The 21,878-nt window shown below is 44.7% G+C and overlaps 1 protein-coding gene across 1 annotated transcript; it reads left to right on the forward strand.

Annotated features, from left to right (window-relative positions):
- Positions 1-1,762: 1,762 nt before the first annotated feature.
- Positions 1,763-19,566, forward strand: LOC121531218 (lysine-specific demethylase RSBN1L). Its single transcript, XM_041836473.1, has 8 exons — positions 1,763-2,254; positions 2,506-2,643; positions 2,879-3,552; positions 16,543-16,680; positions 16,843-16,985; positions 17,209-17,376; positions 17,500-17,608; positions 17,812-19,566. The coding sequence occupies exons 1-8, from the start codon at positions 1,783-1,785 to the stop codon at positions 19,564-19,566; spliced, it is 3,597 nt and encodes a 1,198-aa protein (XP_041692407.1). The 5' UTR covers positions 1,763-1,782.
- Positions 19,567-21,878: the final 2,312 nt, after the last annotated feature.

Genomic DNA, 21,878 nt, shown 5'->3' on the forward strand with positions numbered 1-21,878 from the left:
CAGTCTTCCCAGCCTGGTGCAGGTCTACAATTTTGTTTCTGGTGTCCTTTGACAGCTCTTTGGTCTTGGCCATAGTGGAGTTTGGAGTGTGACTGTTTGAGGTTGTGAACAGGTGTCTTTTATACTGAAAACAAGTTCAAACAGGTGCCATTAATACAGGTAACGAGTGGAGGACAGAGGAGCCTCTTAAAGAAGAAGTTACAGGTCTGTGAGAGCCAGAAATCTTGCTTGTTTGTAGGTGACCAAATACTTATTTTCCACCATAATTTGCAAATAAATTCATTAAAAATCCTACAATGTGATTTTCTGGGGGGGGGTTTCTCAATTTGTCTGTCATAGTTGACGTGTACCTATGATGAAAATTACAGGCCTCTCTCATCTTTTTAAGTGGGAGAACTTGCACAATTGGTGGCTGACTAAATACTTTTTTCCCCCACTGTATATATATATATAAACATGGGGGATTGGAAGTGATGCAGACAATTACATTGATGGAAGTTACAATCTATCTGCAATATTAAGCTGATCTACCCCCCAAAAAAACACACAAAAAACAATGCAGTTCAAGAAATAGAGTTAAGAAAATATAAATTATAAAAAAATATAAATTAATAAGTAACACAATAAAATAACAATAACAAGGCTATATACATGGGGTACCAGTACCGAGTCAATGTGCAGGGGTACAGGTTAGTGGAGGTAATGTGTACATGTAGGTAGGGGTAAAGTGACTATGCATAGATAATGAACAGCATTTTGTAAATAGTCTGGGTGGCCATTTGATTAATTGTTCAGCAGTCTTATGGCTTGGGGGTAGAAGCTGTTAAGGAGCCTTTTGGACCTAGACTTGGCGTTCCAGTACCGCTTGCCGTGCGGTAGCAGAGAGAACAGTCTATGACTTGGGTGTCTGGAGTCTTTGATAATTTTGGGGGCCTTCCTCTGACACCGCCTAGTATATAGGGCCTGGATGGCAGGAAGCTTGGCCCCAGTGATGCACTGGGCTGTACGCACTACCCTCTGTAGCGCCTTACGGTCGGATGCCGAGCAGTTGCCATGCCAGGCGGTGATGCAACCGGTCAGGATGCTCAATGGTGCAGCTGTATAACTTTTTGAGGATCTGGGGACCCATGACAAATCTTTTCAGTCTCCTAATGGGGAAAATATGTTGTCGTGCCCTCTTCACGACTGTCTTGGTGTGTTTGGACCATGATAGTTTGTTGGTGATGTGTACACCAAGGAACTTGAAACTCTCGACCCGCTCCACTACAGCCCTGTCGATGTGAATGGGGGAGTGTTCGGCCCTCCTTTTCCTGTAGTCCACGATCATCTCCTTTGTCTTGCTCATGTTGAGGGAGAGGTTGTGTATGAAATGTAATGTCATGTAATATTTTTAATAATATATAACTGTGTTAATTCTGCTGGGGATCCTTAATAAATACAAATACTCACATCTTAGTCCAATATCCAAATTTATGTCACTATCTCAAGTATATCTCTCACATTGAGAGAACGTTGCAATGAGAGATGTTACAGTGAGAGATGTGTACAGTGACAATGTCCATTATATAAATGCATTGTAAGAATGTAGTTGACTTACATGGTGCATAGTGTAAATTGTATCAATGACAGCTAGATTTTCCCGCTTGCAAAATGTAAACAACAGTGTTTACTGTTTTCACCCCCGCCTCTTGTCTTCTGACGTACTACACAGGGGACCGCCCCTTCTCTGTCTCTCAGTCACGCAGCAGCTACGTGTGAGCGTAAAATAGAGAAACTTCCAAGATGGCGGAGTCCGTAGGATCCATGCATTTCTCAGCTAATGGCAAAACAAATCCTCCAAACCCCTTGTTACCCAAAATACCACCGGAGAGTCGACTACAGTCTTCCAACGCTGTCCACCCTCCACCGCCAAAGAAAGTCCGAATCGAGGAGAAGAGTTTGAAACACAAGAAATTGAACGGGGACGTAATGTGTGCAGGGGAAAAACACAACGGGAAGCAGAGTTATGGGAGCCCAGCGAAATGGAGTTTCGGCCCGGCCAAGCCGAGCAACTCCACCTCGCCAGCTCCCGCACGAAAGATCTTCAAGATCAGCAACTTTCTCGCCTCTCCTACGAAAGTGAAGAAACCGAATGAGAAAAGGCACAAGGAAAAAGATAAGAGCGCTAAAACGCAGAGTTCACTCATGGAGAAAGGGAACCTTGGGAGTTGCCATACAAAGACGGAAAATTGTGATGTGAATATGTTACAGCGAGGTAGGGTCAACATTGTCAGTCTTTTGAATGTAAAAAGTCATGAACTAGGTTTGAAATGACTAAAGCCAGCTGATAACATTAGTTAAGCAGTGCTACTGTGCAGTATGCCGATATAATGCCACTAGGCCCAGTAGATTATTACACCACTAATTGACAGAAAGGCCTACAGTTGAGATTAAGTTGAATGAAGTGTTGATGGATCAGAATCAATGTGTTTATTACTTAATCTGTATTACATTTCCGTATTTTAGAACACACTGGCAAAGACGAGGAGAGAGAGAAGAAAAAGGAGAGTGATAAAGAGAGGGACAGGGAGAAGAAGAACCACCAAGTTATGGTTGTGAATGATGTAGGGAGGGAGAACAGAGCGGTGAAATCTCCACTGAAAGGTATGGGTGAGATAATAAAAAATAAATCAGTCTTAATGGTGATTACATTGAGATTCAATGCCATGTTGGTCATTTCCATGTCAGAGATGTTCACACTGTTTTAGCTTCCCCCTCATAATAAATTGAGTTAAATGCTGTGAAGTAGGTAGGTCATGTACCAGGACTGGTGCCTTCAAGATGTATGCACACATCTTATTTACAGCTATTGGCTTACACAGTCTTCTCTTCCTTACAGAGTCAACAGAGAAGCCAAAAGTCAACTCGGAGGACGAGCTCCTCTTGAAAAAGCTAAAGAAGAAGAAGAAGAAAAAGAAGCACAAAGACTGCGAGAGGGCGAGACGCAGCCGGCCCAAGATGTACCACCGCTCCAGCCAGACGGTGTGTTCTGGTGTAACTGTGGACCTGCCGGACCTGCTCAACACACCAGACAGGAGTAACTACAACACCAATAACAGTTTCTTCCAAACCTTCCCAAGTCCCCATCAGGATCCTTCCAGCACCACCACTGCTACCTCCATGTCCTCCATGGTCAGGGAGAGGTTGGGCTACGGCTCCCCCCTCCACAGTACCCAGTCCCAGGGCATTTCAGAGCTGGAGTTTGGCCGTCTGATCCATGTGGAGCAGCAGGCCAATGGAGGAGCCTCGGTGGCCCACGCCTACTGCCAGCAGCTGGCCTGTCTCTCCCCGGCCGAGATGCAGCGCTTCGCCCAGGAGTTTGTCACCCTGTCATTCAGCGAGGACCAAGCTGACGCGGCCCACTACGTCATGGGCATCATCCATGGAGCGGCCTCCTACCTACCAGACTTTCTGGACTACTTCTCCTACAAGTTCCCCAATGCACCGGTCAAGATGGAGGTGCTGGGGAAGAAGGATATAGAGACCACCACCATGGCCAACTTCCACACTCAGGTCAGTGGATGGATGAGAATGCTTTAGAATTCTGTTGTGCTTTATAATCATCCCAAAGAATCACCACCTCAGTACCAGCAACTTCCACACACTGGTGCTGATTTATGTGTGACTTCAAAGTGCATGACTCTTCCCTAGGTTCTACTAATGTGACACCTTGACTCTTCACTAGGTTTTGCTAGTGTGAATCCTTGACTCTTCAGTAGGTTCTGATAGTGACTCCTTGACTCTTCTCTGTGTTTTTGTTTACTTTCAGTGTTTTTGTTTACTTTCAGAATCTGCATTTATATTTCCCCTCGACCAGGGACTCTTACTCTTGTATCCTAGCAACCCTGTTTCCTTCCTCCCTGCAGATAGTTTGAAAGGTCTACTGCTCTCTCTGAAACACCACATGGTTGAACATTCAGCGACGCTGAAGATGACAGGCAGTCACTTACTACTTAATGTGATTCTATCATGTGAACAAACACTGCAGGGTGTTGAATGATTAATAGTGGGCTTTGGTTGCCATTAGCTATGTGTATTGGGACAGATACTTGCTACTGCTAGATGTTGCTAGTATGAACTTACTCGTTTTCTCAATAATTTTATTGTATGGCTAGATGAATTCCCTTGATCAATTACATGACTACTCACTGCGTGAGCTAGTTAAAAAGTAGCAAATCTGAATGACCACACATGGTTGTGTTCCTCACGTTTTAACCTTACGAGGTCATTCCCTCAAAGTTCCAGTTTTACAGTTAAGAATAAACATACGGCAGCAGTTTGTTTTGTTTCAGTTACAGAGCTTGCACAGGTTTCAGTTGTCTCTACTAGCAGACACTCACACGGCTGCATGAGATGTACAGCGGGTTAGGTTAAACAAAGCTTTTAACATTACAGTGGCATGTACCAACTCAGTGATATCTGGCAGAGAAGCATGAGTTAAAATAGGCTTAAAGTACAGTTGTAAATGTAATATCTCCCAAATAAAGCCTGAGTAATAGTGGTTGGATGACTGTGGGACTGGGCTTACACATTTACAAACAAGAACATAATCAAATGGTGCATTTGAGCTGTTTTCCTGTTTGTGTTTGCATGCGGCGTCGGGCCTCTGAGGTAAGGAAGGTGAGAGGTTAAAGATTGTTGATATGTGAGGTCAGTGGAGCTTTGTAAACCGAGAGGTGAGTGGGCAGTGTTTCATAACCCTCAAGAGTCTAAGCCCTGTCTAAACCGGGGGAGTGGTGGGGGGTTTAAGCTAACAAATGGAATTGTTTTAAGATTGTGATACCAACGATTATTTAGCTATTTGATTTTGAATTTTAATACCCCTTAAGGAAGAAAAAAAATCTTTAACAATTATTGGATGAAACATTGAATTTGGCGTTACTGCTATTAGCCAATAGAAACTCATTTGAATAACAGATTTACTACATGGAACAACAGTCCCCCAAAAAATCTAAAGGAAATTTGTTCTGAAGTTTCTGTCCTATATCTGAGAGAGATACGATTATCCCCTTATTTTAGGCACTAAACTATCTCCACTATACTTCCATTCATTTTTTGAGCTGGTTACGGGGACCTTCAGATGAGTCTTGTGCAAAACGGAGAACACCATCGTATTTGTGAGAGTCTCATCTTGCAATAGTGTTCATAATAGTTTGTAGGCCAAACCGTTCGGATGCTACAGACGTTTTCGTGAGAAGACCGATTTTCGGGATGTCTCATGGTCTGACAAACACCGCTCTAGCTCTGCCACCTTTCACCGCAGATGCGGAAGGGCGATTTCGGTGGATGTGATGGATTGAGACACAGCCCATGCAAAAAAAACATATCTCTAGCTTAAACAGATGGATTTTGATGGGGATCTTTTTATTATGTTAATTAGATTTCCGCGGGGGTGCAAACATTTTAGGCTAAGAGTTCTAAAGGACCCTCCAGAGTAAGTTGCTGCCACTATTTCAATGTAATTTCCTGTCCTAGAGATGAAAAGCGTGTTTAGGTTTCACCTCAGAAGAATGACAAAGGCAACTTATGCATATTCACAAATTGGGTGTGGGAATTTACACATGGAGTTGATAAACAACAAATAGCCCCCCCAAAACAAAATCCATATTACAACCTATGTGTTGTGATAATTGTGTTGTTTGCTCTATAACCTGTTAATTCATATGCCTTGCGACCGTGATATATATACAGTGGGGAGAAAAAAATATTTGATACACTGCCGATTTTGCAGGTTTTCCTACTTACAAAGCATGTAGAGGTCTGTAATTTTTTATCATAGGTACACTTCAACGGTGAGAGGCGGAATCTAAAACAAAAATCCAGAAAATCACATTGTATGATTTTTAAGTAATTCATTTGCTTTTTATTGCATGACATAAGTATTTGATACATCAGAAAAGCAGAACTTAATATTTGGTACAGAAACCTTTGTTTGCAATTACAGAGATCATACGTTTCCTGTAGGTCTTGACCAGGTTTGCACACACTGCAGCAGGGATTATTTTCCCACTCCTCCATACAGACCTTCTCCAGATCCTTCAGGTTTCGGGGCTGTCGCTGGGCAATACGGACTTTCAGCTCCCTCCAAAGATTTTCTATTGGGTTCAGGTCTGGAGACTGGCTAGGCCACTCCAGGACCTTGAGATGCTTCTTACGGAGCCACTCCTTAGTTGCCCTGGCTGTGTGTTTCGGGTCGTTGTCATGCTGGAAGACCCAGCCATGACCCATCTTCAATGCTCTTACTGAGGGAAGGAGGTTGTTGGCCAAGATCTCGCAATACATGGCCCCTTCCATCCTCCCCTCAATACGGTGCAGTCGTCCTGTCCCCTTTGCAGAAAAGCATCCCCAAATAATGATTTTTTCCACCTCCATGCTTCACGGTTGGGATGGTGTTCTTGGGGATGTACTCATCCTTCTTCTTCCTCCAAACACGGCGAGTGGAGTTTAGACCAAAAAGCTCTATTTTTGTCTCATCAGACCACATGACCTTCTCCCATTCCTCCTCTGGATCATCCAGATGGTCATTGGCAAACTTCAGACGGGCCTGGACATGCGCTGGCTTGAGCAGGGGGACCTTGCGTGCGCTGCAGGATTTTAATCCATGACTGCGTAGTGTGTTACTAATGATTTTCTTTGAGACTGTGGTCCCAGCTCTCTCCAGGTCATTGACCAGGTCCTGCCGTGTAGTTCTGGGCTGATCCCTCACCTTCCTCATGATCATTGATGCCCCACGAGGTGAGATCCTTTATGGAGCCCCAGACCGAGGGTGATTGACCGTCATCTTGAACTTCTTCCATTTTCTAATAATTGAGCCAACAGTTGTTGCCTTCTCACCAAGCTGCTTGCCTATTGTCCTGTAGCCCATCCCAGCCTTGTGCAGGTCTACAATTTTAACCCTGATGTCCTTACACAGCGCTCTGGTCTTGGCCATTGTGGAGAGGTTCGAGTCTGTTTGATTGAGTGTGTGGACAGGTGTCTTATACAGGTAACGAGTTCAAACAGGTGCAGTTAATACAGGTAATGAGTGGAGAACAGGAGGGCTTCTTAAAGAAAAACTAACAGGTCTGTGTAGGCCGGAATTCTTACTGGTTGGTAGGTGATCAAATACTTATGTCATGCAATAAAATGCAAATTAATCACTTAAAAATCATACATAAAAATCATACAATGTGATTTTCTGGATTTTTGTTTTAGATTCCATCTCTCACAGTTGAAGTGTACCTATGATAAAAATGACAGACCTCTACATGCTTTGTAAGTAGGAAAACCTGAAAAATCGTCAGTGTATCAAATACTTGTTCTCCCCACTGTAGGCCTAAAGGCCGAGACAATAAGTAGACAGTGGCACAATAATTTCAACCACACCTTTGTTTTATCACAAAACCGGATGGCAACCTCAGTCAAGTCCACAAAGCATATTGCATGTAACAGGCAGTTACATGACCTACAGCATGGTCAAGCAAGTTAATGTTTCTGACATTTTCGGACCACTAAACAACTATTGATTTAGAACCACAGAGAGTTACCGGAAGTCGCAAAGAAAACAGGAGCTGCCTCCACTATTCCAGCACCATTTCAACTTCAACATCATCAAATTACCTCCGCTTAGTCTAATACAGTGACAACTAAAAGATAGCAAAAACAATTTAGTCCAATCAACGTGAGCTAAATATGATGTGGCTGTCCATGGTTCTGATTTCTGTGTGTGCGCGTACGTGCAAGTAAAAAAACATGTTGACTCACCCTACTTGTAGAGAAACGCCAATGCCATCCTCCTCTTTCATTTTGACGAAACGGTCTATCACTGTCATACAGTGCACGCTTTAATTTTTTGTTGTCCTAGGCTACCTGACAAATTATTGCTCGCTAGCCTAACTTCCATTCATGGGCAACGATAGCTAGTTAACGTTAGCCTTCTACATCTAGCTACATATTGAACTTCCATCCTCTCAGGCCAGGGGCACAACAATGTATTAATTAATGGTTGGATCAGAATCGCCGTTTATAATCATTGGCCAGCACAGAGAATTAAGTAAAACCACAAGTCCAAATCCCTTTCTCCATCCATGGCTAATTTTGGAAAGGGCCAATTTTAGCTAGCTAGCTAGCCACCGGAGGACAACAACACAACAACGTATGCTGTCAATGGGATTTGATAGGAGTGATGCCAAAATCTGTCTTCCCTTGACAGTTACTTTTGGGTGCGCCAGGACCATTCACAGTTGAGCTCGCTCAGTTTAGCTCAACGCTAATTTTTTATACTTTTTTATCAAGGGAGGCCAAATGCTCGCTGGCTTACCTTGCCTTCAATGCTACGGGCAGCAACAATGTCATACTCGTTTGGACCAGACAGCATCAGATAGATGGCCTACACGTAGAGAGAAAGAGGGGCGCTGTTTCGCTCGCTCTGTTTTCTCCTGTGAGATACTTTCAGCCCCTTGTGAATTGAAGGAAAATGATGAAACACAGAGAGACGAAAGATTAATAATTGTATGTTTCTTTGGGGAAGCCTGGCTTCCCTTGGCATCCATGAATATACACCACTGCAAATAGGGCACTGACAGCTGTCAGTGTAGCTAGCATGCTAACCTTAGCTAGCTAGCTATCTTGCTAACCTTATCTAGCTAGCAAAAGTTATGTTGCTGTTTTATTTTTTTACTACACAGCATTCAAAAGATTAGCCAGCTGGCTCTATGGCTGGAGCTGGATTTGACATAAACATTGATTTAGAGAACTTTGCCACAGATGGAAACCACTGCCCTATTCTTGACTTTACCATCTATTGTTATCTCAAGTTTTGGCATCTTCCATAAATTGCGGCCGGTGTGTGAACTGCTGACTGCTCATAGTTAGCAGATAGTTGACACATCAACCAGGATCAAGGGGCAATTTGTGACTTGTTTTGGTAATCAGTGGATGTATTGGAGATCATAAATTAGTACAGGGAGGTGTGCTCTCCACCTCTGCTAGGCAATTAGTGTTAGTACTTCAGTCTCCCCTGGTTTCTCAGCGGCAGCTGTAAGTGGCGGTTGTGTCAGTGGCACTTTTGTCGCAAAACTAAGACCATCGCCGAAACAGACAGTTTTGCTGAGTTGTTCTGCTGAGTTATTCGAGGAAGGCTCCACACAACTCTCTCACTTGATTATCAGATCTCATTTTTGCTCTTTTTGTAGCTTTGGCAACTGTGTGTGTTTTCTATATCTGTTTGCTCCCCTCCCTATAGGCTTTACAGACACTCCTCACCCCTTGGCTACAACCCTTCTAATTTGGTGTGCCCTGCGTGCACAACCCATGTGGAATTCTGGGTCTCTGGCAGCGTTTGGAACTGCCGATCTGCGGTCAAGAACGCTGAGTTCATCTCAGCCAATGCTGCCCTTCAGTCCCTTGACTTTCTGGCCCAGACAGAGACATGGATCACCCCAGAGAACACTGCTACTCCAGCTACTCTTTCTTCATCTGACTACGTTTTCTCTCATAGTCCAAGAGCATCTGGTCGTCGCGGTGGTGGCACAGGTCTACTCATTTCTCTTAAGTGGAGATTTCCTCTTTTCTCCCTCTCTCACCTGTCCATCTCCTCATTTGAATTCCATGCTGTGACTGTCACTTGTCCACTCAAGCTTAACATTACTGTAATCTTTCACCCACCAGGTGCCCTTGGAAAGTTCCTCAATGAGCTTGACACCTTGATAAGGTAATTTCCTGATGATGGCTCACTGCTCTTCGTACTTGGCTCTTCATACCTCCCGACATCTGCCTTCTATTCATTTCTTTCCAACTCTCTCTTTCCCCTCCTTGCCTCTTTTGACCTCACCCTTTCCCAATCTCCTCCAACTCACAAGGCAGGCAATACACTTGACCTCCTCTTTACTAGAGGCTGCTCGCCTACTAATCTCACTCACTGCAACCCCCCTCCAGGTCTCTGATCACTACTTTTTTTCTTTTTCCGTCTCCCTTTCCTCCAACCCTAACCAGATGGTCATGCACCGTCGCAATCTTCGCTCTCTCTCTCCCACTACTCTCTTCTATCCTATCATCTCACCCTTCTGCTAAATCCTTCTCCCTCCTGTCGCCTGATTCTGCCTATTCGACCCTACTCTCCTCCCTTTCCGCATCCTATGACTCGCACTGTCCCCTTTCCTCCCGGCCGACTCAGCCCCCGCCCTCCTGCTCCGTGGCTGAGTGACTTATTGCGAGCTTACAGAACAGGGCTGCAGGCAGCTGAGCAAAAATGGAGAAAAACTAAACTTCCGGACCTATCATCCTTTCCTCTCTCTCCTCTCTACCTTCTCTTCCTCTGTATCCGCTGCTAAAGCCACTTTCAACCACTCTAAACTTCTGCCTCCAACCCTAGGAAACTCTTTTCCACCTTCTCCTCCATCCCTCCCTCTCTGCGGAAGACTTTGTCAGCCACTTTGAAAAGAAGGTTGATGACATCTGCTGCTCATTCACTCAGCCTATTGAGTCCACTGGTCTCACTCACACAGAACTACCCTACGCCTTGACCTCTTTCTCCCCTCTCTCTCCAGATGACATCCTGCGACTAGTGAGGTCTGGCCGCCTGACTACCTGCCCGCTCAACCCCATCCCCTCTTCCCTTCTCCAGACCATCTCTGGAGACCTTCTCACTTCCCTCATTCCTCACTTCCCTCAACTAATCCCTGACCACTGGCTGCATCCCCTCTGACTTCAAAATGGCCAGAGTGGCTCCCCTCTTCAATATCTGACGTCAAAAACGATAGACCTGTATTCCTTCTTTCTGTTCTTTCCGAAACACTTGAGCGTGCTGTCTCTGAACTTTACCATTATCTCTCTCAGAACGATCTTCTTGACCCTAACCAGTCAGGCTTCAAGACGGGTCACTCAACCGAGACTAATTTTCTGTGTCACGGAGGCTCTTCGCACTGCTAAAGCTGAATCTCTCCTCTGTTCTCATCCTCCTAGATCTATCCGCTGCCTTTGACACCGTGAACCATCAGATCCTCCTCTCTACCCTCTCAGGGCTGGGCGTCTCAGGCTCTGCACACTCTTGGATTGGATCCTACCTGTTAGGTCGCTCCTACCAGGTGACGTGGTGAGGATCTGTGTCTGCCCAACATAACCTCACTACTGGTGTCCCCCAGAGCTTGGTTCTAGGCCCTCTTCTCTTTATACACAAAGTCACTTGGCTCCATCATATCCTCACATGGTCTCTCCTATCATTGCTATACGGGTGACACTCAACTACTTTTCTCCATCCCCCCTTCTGACACCCAGGAGGCAACACGCATCTCTGCGTGCCTGGCAGATATCTCAACTTGGATGTCGGACCACCATCTCAAGCTCAACCTCGACAAGACTGAGATGCTCTTCCTCCCGGAGAAGGCCTTCCCGCTCAAAGACCTCTCCATCACGGTTGACAACTCCACAGTGTCGCCCTCCCAGAGTGCAAAGAACCTTGGCATGAACCTGGACAACACCCTGTTGTTCTCTGCAAACATCAAAGCAGCGACTCGCTCCTGCAGGTTCATGCTCTACAACATCTGTAGAGTACAACCCTACCTCACACAGGAAGCGGCGAAGGTCCTAATCCAGGCACTTGTCCTCTCCCGTCTGGACTGCTGCAACTCGCTGTTGGCTGGGCTCCCCGCTTGTGCCATCAAACCCCTGCAACTTATCCAGAATGCTGCAGCCGCCTGGTTTTTAACCTTCTCTCATGTCACCCCGCTCCTCCGCGTACTCCGCTGGCTTCCAGTTGAAGCTTGCATCCACTACAAGACCATGGTGCTTACCTACAGAACAGCAAGAGGAACTGCCCCTCCCTACTTTCAGGCTATGCTGAAACCCTACACCCCAACCCAAGCACTCAGTTCTGCCACTTCAGGTCTCTTGGCCCTCCCACACCTACGGGAGGGCAACTCCCGCTCAGCCCAGTCCAAGCTCTTCTCTGTCCTGGCACCCCAATGGTAGAAACAGCTTCCCCCTGAAGCTAGGACAGCAGAGTCCCTGTCCATCTTCCGAAAACATCTGAAACCCAACCTCTTCAAACAGTATCTTAAATAATCCTCCTCCTCACCAGAAACTGCTATGGGATCGCCAGTTGCGCGCAATTATACAAATGTATTTATGCCGACATTTTAGTTGGACTTTGTATACGATAATAATCCCTATTCTAAGTTTATCAAAGTGTTTATGAGATGTATTGATAACATTGGTTTTATTTGGTCAGGTGATGATCTTGAATTGGAGGAATTATTTACATTCATGAATTCCAGGATGCCGTCTATAGAAAATAAACTGATAGAAGTACCTTTCTTCATTTCAGCAGTTATCATACACCTTCATAAAAAAATAGTTTACCATATAGCAAACTCCTTTCGCATTAGGCGCATTTGTGACTCTGATTTATCATTTGATGTACACTACCTGTCAAAAGTTTTAGAACACCTACTCATTCCAGGGTTTTTCTTTATTTTTACTATTTTCTATATTGTAGAATAATAGTGAAGACATCAAAACAAGGTAGGGGGGGTATACAGAAGATAGCCCTATTTGGAAAAAAACCTGGTCCATATTATGGCAAGAACAGCTCAAATAAGCAAAGAGAAACGACAGTCCATCAATACTTTAAGACATGAAGATCAGTCAATACGGAAAATGTCAAGAACTTTGAAAGTTTCTTCAAGTACAGTCGCAAAAACCATCAAGCGCTATGATGAAACTGGCTCTCATGAGGACCGCCACAAGAAAGGAAGACCCAGTTACCTCTGCTGCAGAGGATAAGTTAGAGTTACCAGCCTCAGAAATTGCAGCCCAAATAAATGCTTCACAGAGTTCAAGTAACAGACACATCTCATCAACTGTTCAGAGGAGACTATGTGAATCAAGCCTTCATGGTCGAATTGCTGCAAAGAAACCACTACTAAAGGACACCAATAAGAAGAAGAGACTTGCATGGGCCAAGAAACCCGAGCAATGGACATTAGACCGGTGGAAATGTGTTCTTTGGTCTGGAGTCCGAATTTGAGATTTTTTGTTCCAACCGCCATGTCTTTGTGAGACGCGTTGTGGGTGAACGGATGATCTCCGCATGTGTATTTCCCACCGCAAAGCATGGAGGAGGAGGTGTTATGTTGTGGGGGTGCTTTGCTGGTGACACTGTCTGTGATTTATTTAGAATTCAAGGCACACTTAACCAGCATGGCTACCACAGCATTCTGCAGCGATACGCCATCCCATCTGGTTTAGGCTTAGTGGGACTATCATTTGTTTTTCAACAGGACAATGACCCACCACACCTCCAGGCTGTGTAAGGGCTATTTTACCAAGAAGGAGAGTGATGGAGTGCTGCATCAGATGACCTGGCCTCCACAATCCCCCGATCTCAACCAAATTGAGATGGTTTTGGATGAGTCGGACTTCAGAGTGAAGGAAAAGCATTAAACAAGTGCTCAGCATATGTGGGAACTCCTTCAAGACTGTTGGAAAAGCATTCCAGGTGAAGCTGGTTGAGAGAATGCCAGGAGTGTGCAAAGCTGCCATCAAGGCAAATGGTGGCTATTTGAAGAATCTCAAATATAAAATATATTTTGATTTGTTTTACACTTTTTTGGTTACTACATGATTCCATATGTGTTATTTCATAGTTTTGATGTCTTCACTATTATTCTACAATGTAGAAAATAGTAAAAATAAAGAAAAACTGTAATGAGTAGGTGTTCTAAAACTTTTGACCGGTAGTGTACATGCCAAAGATTTATGTGAACAATTCAAAACAAGAGGGTATAAAGAATAATTATTGGACAATTGCCTTAAGAGAGTAAGACAAACTGAGCGCAATGCATTATTGTAACCACTTCAAAGGAATCCCTCTCCTCCCTCTGCAACTTTGGTGTCCACCTACAGTCCTATTTCAAGGTCGATGAAGGAAGTGAGTAATAGACATTGGCACATATTACACAGTGACCCCAGCTTTGGTAATGCGTTTGAATCCCCCATATGGGATATTTGGTAGTACCGGCACTGAACACAAGGGGCGCTATTTTCAAACCCCACTGATCCTCTGTAATCAAATCACATTTTATTGGTCACATACACATGTTTAGCAGATGTTATTGCAGGTGTAGCGAAATGCTTGTGCTTCTAGCTCCGACAGTGCAGTAATATCTAACAAGTAATATCTAACAATTTCAAAACATATACCCAATATACACAAATCTAAGTAAGGAATGGAATTAAGAATATATACATATATGGACGAGCAATGACAGAGCGGCATGGACTAAGATACAGTAGAATAGTATAGAATATAGTATATACATATGAGATGAGTAATGCAAGATATGTAAACATTATTAAAGTTACTAGTGTTCCATTTCTTAGTGTCTAGTGATTTTTTTTTTGTGTATGTCTATAGGCAGCAGCCTCTAATGTGCTAGTGATGGCTATTTAACAGTCTGATGGCCTTGAGATATAAGCTGTTTTTCAGTCTCTCGGTCCCTGCTTTGATGCACCTGTACTGACCTCACCTTCTGGATGATAGCTGGGTGAACAGGCAGTGGCTCGGGTGGTTGATGTAATCTCATAGAGAATGCTAATGCGCGCATTGCAAACATTTTATAGTCTCTGACCTAAAGTATTTGCAGGACAGAGATCCCAGCTCATAAAGTTATACAAGTAACACAAAAATGCTACTCACAGTTTGCTGCACGCACAAAACAGATATTAGACAGCAAGGCTCTGTTTCTGCTGTTACCAAGCGAAGCTTGATTTTGGAAGAAGCTAACCACTTAGCTAGATAGCTAACTAGCTACTAAATTAGCAAACCAAATGCACAACTGCAGAGCATTTAGCATATTTTAGACAGTTAACTTAATAGTTATAAGATCTCTGGCTGGCAAATATTTACTTGTGAATACCATACTGTAACTAGATCACCTGGCACGTGCTGCACAAAAGTGAGTGACTCACAAGGCTCTCGTCATTGTGTCCTTGTAAACAAACACCACGTGACTGGGGACTACCGGCAAGCTTCATAATGAAAATGTATGTTATAGGTGAAATGAAAAACGCGATCTTTATCTCCTAACATATTGCACAAGCTGACTGTAGGTATTTACTTAAAAAGTAGCTACAAATGTATTAATACAAATTCAAAATAAATTGTTTCGAAGGTATTGGAAAAACCATCCCGTGGCTATTTCCAAATACCCCGGTATACAGTATATACCGTATACCGCCCAAGCCTAATAGGAAAAGACACCGCATTCACACAGATTTGCACGAAGTAGGCAGTTCTGATTTGTCACTTCAAGCCCAAATATATCATACTTTGACTAAAACGATGACTTATTAACTTAAATCGTTGTGCAGCATTATAGGTAAGTGATTTGCGCTGATGTTTATTTCTATCCTTACTGTGATGATATGAAGTTGCAACCATCACATCCTTAACTGTGCAAGAGATCATCTGGCATGGATGACATCACTGCTACTTTCTAAAGGGTCTCTGGGGCGGCAGGTAGCTTAGTGGTTAAGAGCGTTGTGCCAGTAACCGAAAGGTCGCTGGTTCTAATCCCCGAGCCAACTAGGTGAAAAATGTGTCGATGTGCCCTTGAGCAAGGCACTTAACCCTAATTGCTCCTGTAAGTCGCTCTGGATAAGAGTGTCTGCTAAATGACTAAAATGTATGTAAATGTCTCACTGTAGTGATCATTGCTGTTCTGATTGAATTCAGGAAAACATTTCTCACTAACCAGGTTTCCATTCAACCTCTCCATGTGAGCAAAGTCCATGTCGGACAAAACATTTCACGACAGGCCCAATGGAAACAGCAAATTTGTTGACAAACCCAACAAATGTCGACAAAACAAAACACGCTAGACAAGGTGGGATCTTCCTGTGTCTGCAAAATTAATTATGCGTGAAATGGTGGTGGAAATGCCTCCATGCGCAAACACTGATACAATAACCATCATATCAAAGCAAACTGAGTCACATGATGACATGTTGTGTGGTCCTCCCACCACGACACAGGAAAGCATGCAGCGCACGACACAGGAAAGCATGCAGCGCACCAGGCCACAGCTGAAATAAGTCATGACGAACCCCACAGGGTGGCGAAAGTGCACGCCGATGAGCTCGATGCTCCTCTCCAACATATTGAGGGTCTTATTCTGGTGACATTATGATAGACACCTGGCCGCCGACAAACAAAAACAATCTAGCTCTTGTCCATAATAATCTCATCATGTAGGTAGCTCACCCGCACTGCATCCGCGACCCGCTGGCTAGACCAGAGTGGGCACACAACGCAACATTTTCCCTGACAAAACCATCAGCAGAGCCAAAAATGCGATGGTATTTTTACAATTAATCCACTGTTGATACAGTCCCAAAATGTTTTGCATGTCAGCAGTCAAGTTTTTTAAAAAGATATTGGACTTTCAAGAAGCAAAGTGTCACCAGCTACATCATCATCATCAGCAAAAATATTCTAACCTGTCTCCCCCGTGTCTCTGCCCCCAGGTGAAGCGTACCTACTCCCAGGGGACATACCGTGCGGGGGCCATGCGGCAGGTCAGCCTGGTGGGGGCTGTGGACGAGGAGGTGGGAGACTACTTCCCTGAGTTCATCAACATGCTGGAGGAATCTCCCTTCCTAGAGGTTGGTTTAGAGTGTGTGTCTGAGAGAGTGTTTTAGTGTAATTTCATCAGCACTGTGACATTCTACTTTTGTTTATTTGCACATAAAATAAACTGAAATAACAGGCGTAAATATATAACAGTAAATGAGCTGATATGTAATTATGTGTCTGTGTGGTCCCAGCGTACCCTGCCCTGGGGCACGTTCTCCAGCCTGCGCCTGCGGAGCCCCACAGAGAGTGACGACGGACCCATCATGTGGGTCAGACCAGGGGAACAGATGATCCCTGTGGCTGACATTCCCAAGTCCCCCTTCAAGAGGAAGAGGTGCGTTGCTTGGTTTTGTTTGTCCACCATAGTGAAAAGATTGCTTTAGGTCTAGGTTTACTAGGGACAAGAACCAAGGCATGGCAGCAAGCCACCAACATGACATAAGACCTTCGACTTAATATCTGACACGACAATAAAGCAGTCTGTGGTATCCTCATGCCACGTCCTTTGGCATTTTGTTTTTACTTTAAAGGTACATTTATATTTCCCCCTGTTCCAGGTCGACCAATGAGATCAAGAACCTGCAGTACCTGCCGCGGGCCAGCGAGCCCAGGGAGATGCTATTTGAGGACCGGACCAGAGCCCACGCCGACCACATCGGACAGGGCTTCGAGAGACAGACCACTGCCGCCGTGGGGGTGCTCAAGGCCGTGCGCTGCAGAGAGGGGTGGGTACACACCTGGTCTCTGTAGCCCTGACCTAGTGTATACACACATACACCCCCCTTCCGTACCTGTACACACCTGAGCTCCTCTTTATGACAGTCTCTCTCTCCACTGTCTCTCTGTAGTGATGCTCCTGCCAGGGTAACCAAAGACGTGGTGTGTTTCCACGCTGGAGATTTCCCCGAGGTGGTCCAGAGGCTCCAGCTAGACCTGTACGAACCACCCCTCTCACAGGTACGTCTGAGATCAATGGATTCTACATGGATCCTTAGAACAGATTATTAACCAATGATTGTGTGTGAATGGTGGCTTTAACCAACAGAATAATATCCTCTACTGCCCCTTTCTGCTCTCTCTTCTCTTCCCCTTTCCTCCCCCTCTCCCCTTCCCCTTTCCTCCCTCTCATTCTCCTCTCCTCCCACTCTCCCCCTCCGTAGTGTGTGCAGTGGATAGATGATGCCAAGCTAAACCAGCTGAGGAGAGAGGGCATCCGCTACGCCCGTATCCAGCTCTACCACAACGACATCTACTTCATCCCCAGGGGAGTGGTGCATCAGTTCAAGACTGTGTCTGCTGTCTGCAGCCTGGCCTGGCACATCCGCCTCAGACAATACCACCTGGATCAAGAGAGGGAGGAGGAGAGCTGTACTTCTACAAGGGCAACAAGTCAAGTCATAGAGGAGGAGGAAGAAACAGAGGAGAGTGAGGAGGAGGAGTGGGGGAAAAAGGAGGACAATCCTACACAGCCACGGACGCAGGTGAAGACTGAGGAAGAGGGAGGGGAAAGGATGCCCGTACAGGAGCCGCCACTAGTTTGCAAGGAGGAAGACGACACAGAGGAGGAGAAAGGAGGGGAGAGAGGAGGCTGTACACCTACACTGACATTACCTTTAGTCGAGGAGGAGAGGGAGGAAGGGAACCCACTCACAGAGACACTACTGGAAGTCAAGGAGAGAAAGGAGGTTGACGAGCATCACAAGATAGAAGAGATGGAGAGAAAAGGAGCAAGAGATGGCAGTATACCCACACAGATGCAGCCAGAAGTGCATATGGAGGGAGAGGGAGATAGAGAAGATAGGGAACTCTCAAAGGCTTCACAGCAGGCTGGGATAGAGAGAGAGGAGGAAGGAAGACACCACAAGACACCTCCACAAGTCCAGAAAGAAAGAGAGAGTGGAAAGGATGGTAACACAGCCACACAAACACCACCACAAGTCAAGAAAGAGCGAGAGAAAGTGAAGGGGAAAGATTTAGAGAAAGATGGAAAAGAGAGGGAGAAAGTAGAGAGGGTGAAAGATAAAGAGAAGAAGGAGAGAGTGAAAGAGAAGGAGAAGAAAGAGAAGGTAAAAGATGGGGACAGAGAAAGGGAGAGAGGGAAAGATGGAGAGAAAGTGAAGGGGAAAGATGAGAGTGTGATGGAAAGCACCACACAAACACAGACGTCTCCACCCATTAGGAAAAAGGAGGATGAGGAGAGGGCAAAAGAGGAGAGGAAACACACACATCCATCCCAACACACCCAGAGGGAGGAGAAGGGAGTGAGGGAAACAGACACAGCCTCAAAGACACCGCCTCAAATCAAGAAGGAACGAGACCGGGACAGAGGTGGTAGTGGTACACAGTCACACACACGGCAAGAGAGAGAGGAGGGCAGAGAGAGTAGCACACATAGACACAAACCCTCACATGGAAAGAAGGAGAGAAACGGGTATAGGGAGGGTAAAGAGGGTAACCCATCCATACACACTTCACACACCAAGCCAGGGAGAGAGGAAGATGGGAAGGCTGTCACTTCTAGACACACACCCTCACATGTGAAGAAGGAGGGGAAGAGGGAAAGAGGGGTCAACCATAAGGAGGAAAGGAAGAAACCGCCCTCTGCCCCTAGCTGCCCCCCTTCGGACCACAAACCCCCACGGACGCTCGTAACCTTTGACCTCTTTAAGCCTATGGAGGCATTTCAAGCCCCGCCCCTCTCCCTGGCAGACAAGTCTCACCACCACAGTGACTGTCGAGGCGCTCTCTCCAAGTCTGAGAGCCGGACGCTAGCGCCCTCTAAAGGACCAAAAGTAAAGGACACGACACACACCAAACCTGCAGTTCCTTTCCAGGACAAACGGCCGCAGCACTCCTTAAAACACCCCCTGAAACCACACACCACACATGCACAGCAGAAAGCCTTTTTATTATGAATGTGTAGATGTGTCGTTTTCTCTCTCTTACTTAGCCTGCTCCCAGATCGGTTGCTGCTTCAGCCATACTATCATTGTCATGCCATAGTACATATACAGAGGAGTTGAATTGGCTAAAGCACATACAGATCTGGGACCTAACCCTGTTCGAAAACTTTCTAAATGTATCCTTTCTTCCTTCCTCCTTTCCTTGAAGTAATCACTGATCTAACACAGTTGGGTAGGTAAAAGCAAATGTTACACCACGTAGCTCACACCAACACAGTCATGTCAGCATCAGATCCGAGGAAGGAAGGATTCATTTCATAGCATCTGAAGAGGGCTAAAGTAAGCATGTACGCTAAGTAGCTCACGTCACATTTGTTAGTGAATGTACGTAGGTTCTTTATATGAAAACCGTTGTGTGACCTGTGCGTTAGTGCCTATGCACTACTTAGCTACACTATTCTCTTAAAGCACCTACTCTAGGTACTATACGGCTCAGTCCCAAAACAGCCCCTTAGTTCCTTTGTCTTCTCCTAGTCTTTCCCTCTTTGAAGTTTGCAGATCTGACGGGACCGGATTGGTGTACTTTGGCAATATGGCGCCCCATCTAGACAGAATTTCAAATTGACTCGAACGCCCAATCCCTTAAAGTCTACACTAGACTATACAGAAGTGGGTAGTAGGGGATAGGGGTCTATTTTAAATTGAGAACTACCCGGCCTGTATGCTATGGGGAGCTTTTACCACGTTCCTTATACCTATCCAGGCACTTCAGTTCTGCCAACACTGAAGGGCTCAGCTAGGGGTTGTTTTTGGACCAGGCTTACATGTATGATTCAACACAGGGCTGTAAATGATACGTACCGAATCTGTACAGTATGGATGTACCAGTACTGATGTGCGAAAATGTATACAGAAATGCATATATTTTTTGTAAGACAAGTTTTATTTTCCATATAACTTATTTATCATTTTCTGTATTTTTTGTTCAGATGTATGTGAGAAACTCTTGTAAATACCTTTTATTTCCTAAGATTAAGACTTGGTAGTGTGATTTATACTTTGACCAGAACCTCTCAATAAAAGGTTCCTAATATTACAATGGTCTCTTATTCATTGTGCTCATTCTCAATTGACTAAGTTGAAAAATGAATTGACCCCAGCTCCGATCACACACATTCACTGAATTCACCAATCATCAAAATAGTGTAGTTCGATTTTATTTACAGAATGCACGTCTGTTAAAGGGCAACTCCACCACTTTTCAACCTCATTTTCATTATCTCCAGTGTCATTATGGCTGTGGCTGTTGAACAAGTTGAGGAGACTAAATTACTTGCCGTTACCTTAGATTGTAAACTGTCATGGTCGAAACATATAGATTAAATGGTTGTAAAGATGGGGAGAGGTCTGTCCGTAATAAAGAGATGCTCTGCTTTTTTGACACCACATTCCAAAAAGCAAGTCCTGCAGGCTCTAGTTTTGTCTTATCTTGATTATTGTCCAGTCGAGTGCTGCAAGGAAAGACCTATGAAAGCTGCAGCTGGCCCAGAACAGAGCGGCACGTCTTGCTCTTCATTGTAATCAGAGGGCTGATATAAATACTATGCATGCCAGTCTCTCTTGGCTAAGAGTTGAGGAGAGACTGACTGCATCACTTCTTATTTTTATAAGAAACGTGTAGAAAATCCCAAATTGTTTGCATAGTCAACTTACACATAGCTCTGACACATAAACTTACCCCACCAGACATGCCACCAGGGGTCTTTTCACAGTCCCCAAATCCAGAACAAATTCAAGAAAGCGTACAGTATTATATAGAGCCATTATTGCATGGAACTCCGTTCCATCTCATATTGCTAAAATGAACAGGAAACCTGGTTTAAAAAAACAGATAAAGCAACACCTCACGGCACAACTCTTCTCCCCTATTTTACGTAGATAGTTTGTGTTTATGTATTGATATGTAGGCTACGTGTGCGTTTTTAAATTATTTTTTAATTGATGTAGTTCTGTCCTTGAGCTGTTTTTGTCTATTAATGTTCTGTATTATGTCATGTTTCATGTTTTGTGTGGACCCCAGGAAGAGTAGATGCTGCTTTTGCAACAGCTAATGGGGATCCTAATCAAATACCAAATACCAATGCCAACATATGTAAAAACGGCGCATTGCTATGTTTTGTTGAAAATAAATATAAAGTAAAAAAGTTCCATGAGATTTGCGGTGACTTGGGGAGCAAGAAACTAGATCCTACCCTGTGATGTCACAGTGAAGCATTTTGTCCCCTTATCTTTTTATCCACAGATCATAGAAACGTGCAGACTAA

This window comes from Coregonus clupeaformis, chromosome 19, assembly GCF_020615455.1.
Source record: "Coregonus clupeaformis isolate EN_2021a chromosome 19, ASM2061545v1, whole genome shotgun sequence".
Classification (NCBI taxonomy): domain Eukaryota; kingdom Metazoa; phylum Chordata; class Actinopteri; order Salmoniformes; family Salmonidae; genus Coregonus; species Coregonus clupeaformis.

What these genes read in the sequence shown, in the direction of transcription:
- LOC121531218 (XM_041836473.1), top strand. Translation starts at nt 1,783, where the DNA reads ATGGCGGAGTCCGTAGGATCCATGCATTTCTCAGCTAATGGCAAAACA. An exon ending in GGTGAAATCTCCACTGAAAG is followed by an intron (nt 2,644 to 2,878) that starts GTATGGGTGAGA and finishes TCTTCCTTACAG; the next exon opens with AGTCAACAGAGAAGCCAAAA. An exon ending in TGGCCAACTTCCACACTCAG is followed by an intron (nt 3,553 to 16,542) that starts GTCAGTGGATGG and finishes CTCTGCCCCCAG; the next exon opens with GTGAAGCGTACCTACTCCCA.